The sequence below is a fragment of the Acanthisitta chloris genome, unplaced genomic scaffold (assembly GCF_000695815.1).
Source record: "Acanthisitta chloris isolate BGI_N310 unplaced genomic scaffold, ASM69581v1 scaffold11034, whole genome shotgun sequence".
Taxonomy (NCBI): domain Eukaryota; kingdom Metazoa; phylum Chordata; class Aves; order Passeriformes; family Acanthisittidae; genus Acanthisitta; species Acanthisitta chloris.
Genome location: NW_008668782.1, coordinates 30,452 through 39,131, shown reverse-complemented (window position 1 = coordinate 39,131; position 8,680 = coordinate 30,452). Strand labels below are relative to the sequence as shown.

The window sequence follows — 8,680 nt, the reverse complement described above, 5'->3', positions numbered from 1 at the left end:
TGGGAACTCAGGGCAAAGCAACTTTTATGCAAGCCAATGCCTGGTCAGATTTGATGGGCTGAATGAACTTACAGTCCTAAACTGACAGGTAGTTTTGAGCAATTCATGAGGGATTTAGTTGGTGTGTACAAAATGCAGCCTACAGGTCAATGATACTTGGATATGGAACAATTAATAACCAATGGCCAGTACTGTTACCCTGGTTTATGCTATTGTTTTTGACTTGTCTGATGCAATCAGTTGAATTACTTCCAGGTTGAAGACACATTTGCTGTGAAGTAAAGGGATGGTAACATTGGCCTTGTACAATAAGTCAGATGTTTTGATCTTTGTCAGTAAACAGAATTAATGCACAATTTCTAGGGGAACATCCCCACTCACCCGAAATTCAACATCATAGTTTTTGAATGTGTTTTTCAATTGTCTGTTACTTTGTAGAAATATTCTACCATGCTATATGTCTTGCTTCCTTTCCCACTGAAGTCAATAGCAAAATTGGCAGTAGCTGATGGAAAAAAACCCCACAACATTAAAAATGTTTCAAAAGCATTGGTTTAATTTTGGTAAATTGAATTTGTTGGTGAAAAAAATTACATTTCTAATTGTTTGCTTCAGTCATAGTCACAGAATGACTGGTGTCTCTTTACGTCAGTTTCACTAAATTTATTCCTTCTAACATGCTCTAAAAAAAGATGTATTGCTGAAATTTTAAGCCAAAATTGGAAGATAGACTCTTAGCAATATAGAAAAACAGAATCCATATTCAGTGTGCAGGAACAATAACAAAGAGCTCAATGCTAGCTCTTGCTAATTTGCATTATATATTTTTTGTTGTTGTGCTTACATGGCTTGTTTTCTCAAATATTGCATTTGTCTTGTTTTGACTTTTAACCCTGAAATGAACTGTTTCTTTATCAGAAATTTCTTTATATGAGTAACAGCAATTTAGTACTGAAGTTATTGTTGCTGTGAAATAGGGCACGAAGAAATGTTTGCTTCTTGTAGTGCGAAGAGAGATGATTTAGTTTTGATTCAGTTTCTTTTTGTAGACTACAGTCAATAAATCAGTGTGGTTTGAGCAAGTTGTTGGTTAGGTTCAGCTCTTAATGCTTGGGGAGCACCACAGAACTACTGTGTAGTTTGGCTCAGGTGTAAGCCACTAGCTGCTTCTTTCCTTTGTTTTTTTTTTTTTTATTAATACCTTTCAAAAGGAAAAGTCCATACTTAAAGAATCTCAACCTGGCAGCTATTTACATAACTGTTTTCCTTGTGTACTGCTTGCTAGCATTGTGATTGCTTCTTACAACAGCATCTCTACTTCCCCAGAGCCTTCTGAACACACTTGAAGTGCCAGATCACTGTCCTTCTGTGCCATTACTAAATATAAATTTTTCCATGTGAATCAAATGAATGAAGATCAGATGTTTTAGAAAGGGTTTGATTTTCATTTGCCCAAAGGCTACTCTGCTAAAAACATTTCAGTGACCTCACAGCTGAAAGTGACTGCAGATTTGCTGTAAAATAACTAAAATGTCCTGCACAGCTGTGTGAATTAGGAATGTAATATTTTTGTTCTAGTTTTTGTAATTTGATCTTTGATTTATATGGAAATTTTGTAGACCTTGAGATATCCCTGTTGTTATACCCCTTTGACTAAAATTTGCCTGATGCATTTGTAGGATGTGAAAATGCTGTTAAACTAGACCAGCAGTCTCTAGTGTGCTAGGATAGAAGGAAAAGGCTTTCTTTGGGTGCAGCTTCATTATGTTTTCTCTCTGAAGTTGTGAAACAAATGTGCTGTGTGACTTGTTTCTTTCTTCCTGAAATATCTGTCTTCTTGTAGCTGGCTCTAGCAGCTCCATCACAACCCATCTTCTTAGACTTCTCCTAGCAGGAACTTGTCATCCTGAAAAGAATAGAGAATTTGCCAAGATGTTCAGGGTATGTGGGCAGCTTTTGCTGTCAGAACAGCCATGTCCTCCCAGTCATGTCATTGGGATGCTGTGTAGAATTGGTGGATATCATGTGGATCTGTAATTCTATGGGAGACTCCTTGATGGCCAGGAAAGCTCATTCATAAGATATGGATGAGATTCATACTTGGAAAAGTACCGATAGCTAAAAAAGTGAAGTCATTCCACTTTCCTGTAGAAGAGGTGTCTTCTAGTAATGAGTCATCACAGACCTCAGCTTCAGCAGAAGGATGTTTCTTAGGATGCAGTATTTGGAAGCTGGTGGTCATAAGGCACAATGTAATTAATTATTTAGCTGGCTCTGTCTGAGTATCTGGATTCAGGATAATCTTGCATGGATATCTGTTGTGATTGGAGAAGCTAGAGCTTTGTCTTCAATGTGTCATGCTTTCTTGAGCCTTTATTCATGTCTGAGAATGTCATCTCATTTAAGGTGGTATGGGACAGCACCTTTCTCCACACCTATCTTACAGGTAGCTGTGCTGTGCTGACCTTCGGTGTGCTGTCCTCACTGTGTGTGTGGAAGGGCACTATTTCAAAATTAGAATGTGGGCAGTGGAGAAGATACGTTGTCTGCCTGAAGCTAGGATCTCATTCAGGGAACAATTTTATCCATGGTTAGTGGAAGGTCAGACACAGTATCTCTGTGCTGAAGCAAGATCACACTGAACACAGAGAAGTGTAACTGCATTCCTGAACTGTCATGACGTACTTGCAACATTTTAATAGGGTTTGACAGGTAGTGTTTGACTATTGGCACAAATTCCCTCTGTGCCGCTCTATTTTTCTGATCCTGAGTGGAAATTAAAGGTGCACACCCAACCACTCATTTCCTCCTGCCTCAGTAAAGCCTTTGATGCTGCAGGCTGTGGACACCATCTTTAAGAGAGGGACCTGCTTTTATGAACCAACTTGTAGAGTGCAATTAATCTAATGGCAGGATTTTTTAAGAGGTACTGATTTTAACTGGGTGTTCAGTGGCATTTGTGCTGTATAGGAAGTCTTGAGGAGGTACTCAATAATGTTATGATATTATGCAGGATGGGATAATGACCCCTTGTCAAGGATTTGTAAACTTTGCCTGAGAATTGTTTTAAATTGTTTAAGCATTTCATTAGGGTTTTTTGAAATAATACCGTTTTCATCTTCTGTGAGAAGGCAGAACAAAGCATTTGTGTTTGGTCTGGGTAGTTGTTGGGAAGGGGACTAAAAGACTGGGAGATGTGTTGGATTAAGTAGTCAACAGATTTCTTTGCTGCAGAACTACTTTGGTTTGAAGGTGTATTTATTCACTCTTTCTCTCACATTTTTCTTTATTAAGGTTCAGTTCAGCTGAGACCAAATTCCTGTTTGGCTGTTCATAGATTGTAAAACAGAAGGATGCAGAAGACTATCCCTTGCCTTTTGGTAGATGAGTGATAAGAGCACAAGATCATTAATACAAGTTTGCGGCAAAGATGAGTTCAGAGGAGAAGAGTATATCTCCAGCTCACAAAACATCCACTCCATCACATAGAAGTGCCTCCTCATCGTCATCATCTCAGAGAGACAGGAGGCAGGTAAGGAAAAGATCTAAATGTTTGTACCATCTGGTGGGATAATTCACTTATTCCTGTAATATGACCATTAGTTCTTGCTAGCTCTAGATTTGCCTGCTTACAGCACTGAATGATATCACTACAGCCAAGAACTGTTGATTTTTTGAGTTAGTTTTTCCATTTTCTCAAGTGGCTTGAAAAAGATTCAGAAGCAACATGGGCATTTTATGCAGTACTGGAGCAAGAAGTCTATAATCACCTGGACAAGTGGGATACATACTCTGAAGTCTTTTGAGAAGTGGCTTCTTTGGCACTGGTTGTACAACTTCATAAAGTATTAGTCCAGTTATGTGAGACTTCAGTTTTCAGGAGCTCCTTGTCTTTGTGGATATAATAAGTCTTTTCTCCAGGATCCCTTCGAGATGAAGACAATTTGAGCATTCCTGTGGGCTTTTTTGAGGGCTGGTGTACAGTCTGGCCACATCGTCAGTGGGAACACTTCACAAAGTATCAGAGTTACCCACTAGATTTCAGATAGGTTATTACATGTATATTTACAAATGCAAAGGTTGATACTGAAAATTTGGTTGGAACAGAAACATATTTAAAACTTTGATCCATGCAAAAGAGGCAGGAAAAGAACTTATATAATCACTTGCTGTGATATGCATTTGCTTGAATGTCTGTGGCTTAGCTACTTGTATGCCAGCTTGGCACTATTTTCTCAGCTGCTGCTGTTTAAGTCTTTTCCCTTACCTGTCTTATAAAAATTTTGAAAACTGAGACTTTGAATGAAAACTGTAACATTTACAACTTCAAATGCAAATAGCCTCACCAGAAGGTATGTTTTAAATGTTAAATCAGGAGAATTCTGATGTGTGTTCAATAACAAGCAGGTAATGTGTCTGGAATTTTTCAAATAGTTTCCATTGCTTGGGTAAATCAATACCTGATTTTTCTCACAGGTGCTTAATATTATCCCTTTCATACTGTACAGGATTTGGGATAGCTGTACTCAATTAATTAAGTCCTGGTTAGCATATGATCTCTTGATTTTTCATTAGCTCCATCCGGAACAAGAATTTTGTCATCTTTGTTTAAAGCATAAGTATATTTTATCTCCTACATTTAAACCCAAAGAAAGTGAATGCAAGACTCATAGGAACTGCTGGTCTCAGCTAAGAGCATATCCTCTGAGTTCTATTTATAATTAGGTAGTTTGATACAATCATGCAAGTGAGAATGAAAAAAAATTCCCTCTTGGGAATACATTTTACCATAAATTTAGTGGCTACCATATCTGTTACCATAGCAATGGGGTTAGAGCAGGTAATACCTGTCATCGTAATGAAATAGCTGCTTAACTTTAAGTCCGTATTTGATCACAGAAACATGAAGCATGATTTTAAAATAATGCTGAAGAGGTTGATGGTGTGATGCATCCAGAAGATCCAATAAAGTGTGATGATGCTTAATAGGTATATCTAGGCATGTTAATATGGACCGGAAAGGCTACTCCTAGGTATTCGTTTTTTTGCCTTAGTGCTTTCGGTGTTAATGGCAGAGAAATATCCAGGAGAATGAATGGATGGACAGTTTCTTCTGCAGAAAGAAATTGAGCTACAGTGTGCAATGCAGCGTGAAGTGCAGTGGTAGAGAAACACGTGAATGTTTCCTCTGTGCATGTAGATGCAGTAAATCAACTAGCTTCATCCTACCGTCTACTATAACAATTGTATTTCTAATTTCTTTCCTTGCTTGTGGTATTATTTGTATATGTTTGGATTTTTGTAATAGGCTTTTCCCCAAACACAATGGTAGCTAGGAGGCAGGGGATTTTGGTTCAAGGGTCGTTGGGTTTTACTTTGAAAAGGCTTGAAAATTCTGTCTTGCTGCCTCCTTGGACTCTTCATGGCGGCTAAGAGAAAATCACCCTTCCTGAATTGGCAATATATATGAATATGAAAACTGATGTGACTGGATGAAGTGTCAATGTAGCTTTCATTGTCATATGTGAGAGAAAACACTTCATATTTCTAGATGGTTAATGGCTGAAATCTTCTCATCATATAATTCTTGTCAAAGTCATACCAGTAATTATGGAACAGTTTCCCAATAAATTATGGCACAAGAGGCTGAATGAGTGTGAACGTGACTATGATAAATCATTTCAGGGAGAGTGGAAAATGTCGTGCTGTATATAATGCTGGCATTTTACTGTAGCTTTGTTACTTGTGCAATATACATCACCTAAGAGAATTAGCAGTCAGCAAAAGCTTTGACATTGCCAATTTGCAGGCTCCGTGACCAAATAATGGATAAATGAACAGACTATTGAAGCCAGCAACAGCAAAAAAACTGAGTTCAGCTTTTTGTCATTCATTTTCATTAGAATTGTGTTTAATTTGGACTTTTAGACAGAAGAAGTTCCAGAACCAAAATGTTTTGTTTAACCTGAGTTGAACAGGGTGACAGGGAAGTTGTGGTGTCCTTGATAAGGAATACTTCAGCAGCAGTAGTTTTTCCTACTGTGGAGCTGTTGCAGAGCATAGAACACCTTTGACTTCCACTGTCAGTAGAGTCTTCATATAAATGTGAGCATAAAAATTGCAATTCTGATAGCCTTTTTTTGTGGGCCATGCTGACAAGGGAGATTCTTGTTTTTCATCCCTCATGAAACTGAAGAGGCTAGTTATATACTGTTGCACAGCAAAATGGAGGAATACTGGATATGATATGATATGGATATGATAAAATCATATGTTGTATATTCAGTTTTATGAGTGTCAGTTCTTTGTAAATATTCCATATTTCATTTATTGAGTTATTGATTTATTTATTATTCAAGTCAGTGTAGACTGTAATATGTTACATATTCTCTGCAATACTGTGCTGAGAAGGCAGAAAGAGGTAAGGACATCATAGGGTTAACAATGTGCAGTTTGGCAAATTGGAGCCTGACCCCAGGCTGTTAAAAAGACGGAGTGATTCTGAAGGAGAGTAATAATATTGAAGCTGTGAACAAGAAGAGATTTTGACTTTGCTGACCACCATCTAAAGGGTAGCTAATACATGATGTGAAGAGGATTTAGCAATGTTTTCTGTTTTAAATGTGAGGATTTTGCTTCTAATGTCTCGATTTCTTTTTGGCCTTTTATGGGGAAGAGATGATCAGCTGTCATCTCTTTCTCTTTCTCTTTGTCAGCTTGCGTTTTTAACAGATCCTTGGTTCTTTTTGTACACAGCAATCACAAAGGAAGAAAAGCTTTTAGTCCTATTGCATTTAGCCTTATGTAGTCACCTTTCTTCTAGGAGACCTTTCATATTTCAAACGACTATTGTCTTTCAGTCATATGTAAAGAGGGAGTGATAGGGGCTTTGGAGGAAGAAGAAAAATAGATTTTTCAGAGCAGCAGTCTGCTTTTCAGAAATTAACATGGCTTGTTGATTTTTTGTTGCTGGGGTTTTTTTTTTCCTTTCTGCAAGAGCAATATTGACTAACAAAGGAGTTGTACTCAAGGGTTGCAGAAGAGACTGAGTTTTGATTGAAGATATTTACCTGCCCTTGAAATTTAGGAGCAGAGCATGATTCCAAGGCTGTGGTCTTGCCCAAAGGTCTGTGATGGAAAATGCCTACTTAGCTTTTTATAATTGCTGTATTTGAATTGTCAAAGCAGTCTCCTGAAGGCAGTATTTCCTGAGGTGGGCATCATCATTTTGTTACTATAAAGGCTTTAACAGTGATGGAAGGATCGAGTCATCTGTCTGCAGCAACCTTCACCAAACTTTAGTTTATAGAGTAACTGGAAGACTGTAAAAAAGGTATTGCAGTAGGTGAATCTAGGGGTGAAATACATGGCACTTGAAAAAAAGGACCAATAATAGTTAATTGGATATAGGGATGCAATAGCAATCTAGGTCTCAGTGCTATGTACTGTATTAAGCATGTAATAAAAGGCAGCCACTAGCATAAAGTGCTGATTAGATGAGATAGACACAGATTGGGAGCAGAAAAAGAGAGGCAACTTGTCTGTTGTTTCTTTCATTAACTAATGATAAAGCATAATGAGAAGAGATGTGCATGATAGGGAATTAGCATGGATTCTGTGTCAGTTCTAGTGTTTCATGCTTTCAGCTAACATTAAGAAGCATAAAAGTAGTATTATGAATACCCTTCTTGGCTAAGAAAACCACCCTCAAGTTTTTCCCAAGGAATGGAGCTACAAATTTTTCATAGGTGTACATCAGGTTCTGTGAAGTTGAGTTCACATGGGCAATCTGCACACCACCACAAGTGGGTGGTGCAGGAGGAGGAAGTAAGAAGTGCCAGGAGTGGAGTACTCAGCTGTGTAGAAAGTAAAAAGTACTTGATTTGGAGAGTGAGAATCTTGGTCAGGAAATGAATAGGTGACAGAATTGAGTAGGGGGAGAGAAGTGGGTGAGCCAAATGCATTGTCAGGTTGTAGGACATGAAACTAAGAAGCAAGAACTGTTTTTTTGGAAGAACATCAGGCTGAAAACACTAAGACAGTGTTGCTCATACAAGACTGCAATATAATATAATGTAATAGATTTCATGTGGAAGAGATGTCTGAGCACGATTATATACCTTCTTTATCTTAAACTGAGTAGCAACCCACATGCCTGCTCACTTCTGACAGCCTGATGTGACATCTGGGATAAAATTCTCGGTGGTTTCCTGTAAATTTCACTTGTTCTTGTCTCTCCGTGACTTCAAAAGAGAGGAAGGCAAGGATGGACAATTATTTAAGAGATTCAGTACAGACTTGAGAACATGCAGCCTTTATTCACGGCTTTGCTCTGTCGTGAAGTGTAGACTTTTAAAAGCCTTTTTACTTCTCAGTAGTCGGTGAGAATTATTTCAATAATAATTGTTAATCTCCAAGAGTTTCAAACTAAAGATGCTACTGAATGCCAAGTACTGTTGTTACAGGATGGACAATTATTTAAGAGATTCAGTACAGACTTGAGAACATGCAGCCTTTATTCACGGCTTTGCTCTGTCGTGAAGTGTAGACTTTTAAAAGCCTTTTTACTTCTCAGTAGTCGGTGAGAATTATTTCAATAATAATTGTTAATCTCCAAGAGTTTCAAACTAAAGATGCTACTGAATGCCAAGTACTGTTGTTACAGTGATGCTCTTTTGCA

At 37.9% G+C, this 8,680-nt stretch overlaps 1 protein-coding gene across 1 annotated transcript in view; it reads left to right on the top strand.

Annotated features, from left to right (window-relative positions):
• Positions 1-3,430: 3,430 nt before the first annotated feature.
• Positions 3,431-8,680, top strand: part of LOC103800689 (oxysterol-binding protein-related protein 6-like) — a gene marked incomplete at its 3' end in the record, with an annotated part of 34,707 nt that continues 29,457 nt past the window's right edge. The window contains exon 1 of the mRNA XM_009073074.1: positions 3,431-3,532. Within this exon, the coding sequence (XP_009071322.1) occupies positions 3,431-3,532 (102 nt within the window). The remainder of the gene's footprint in view (positions 3,533-8,680) is intronic.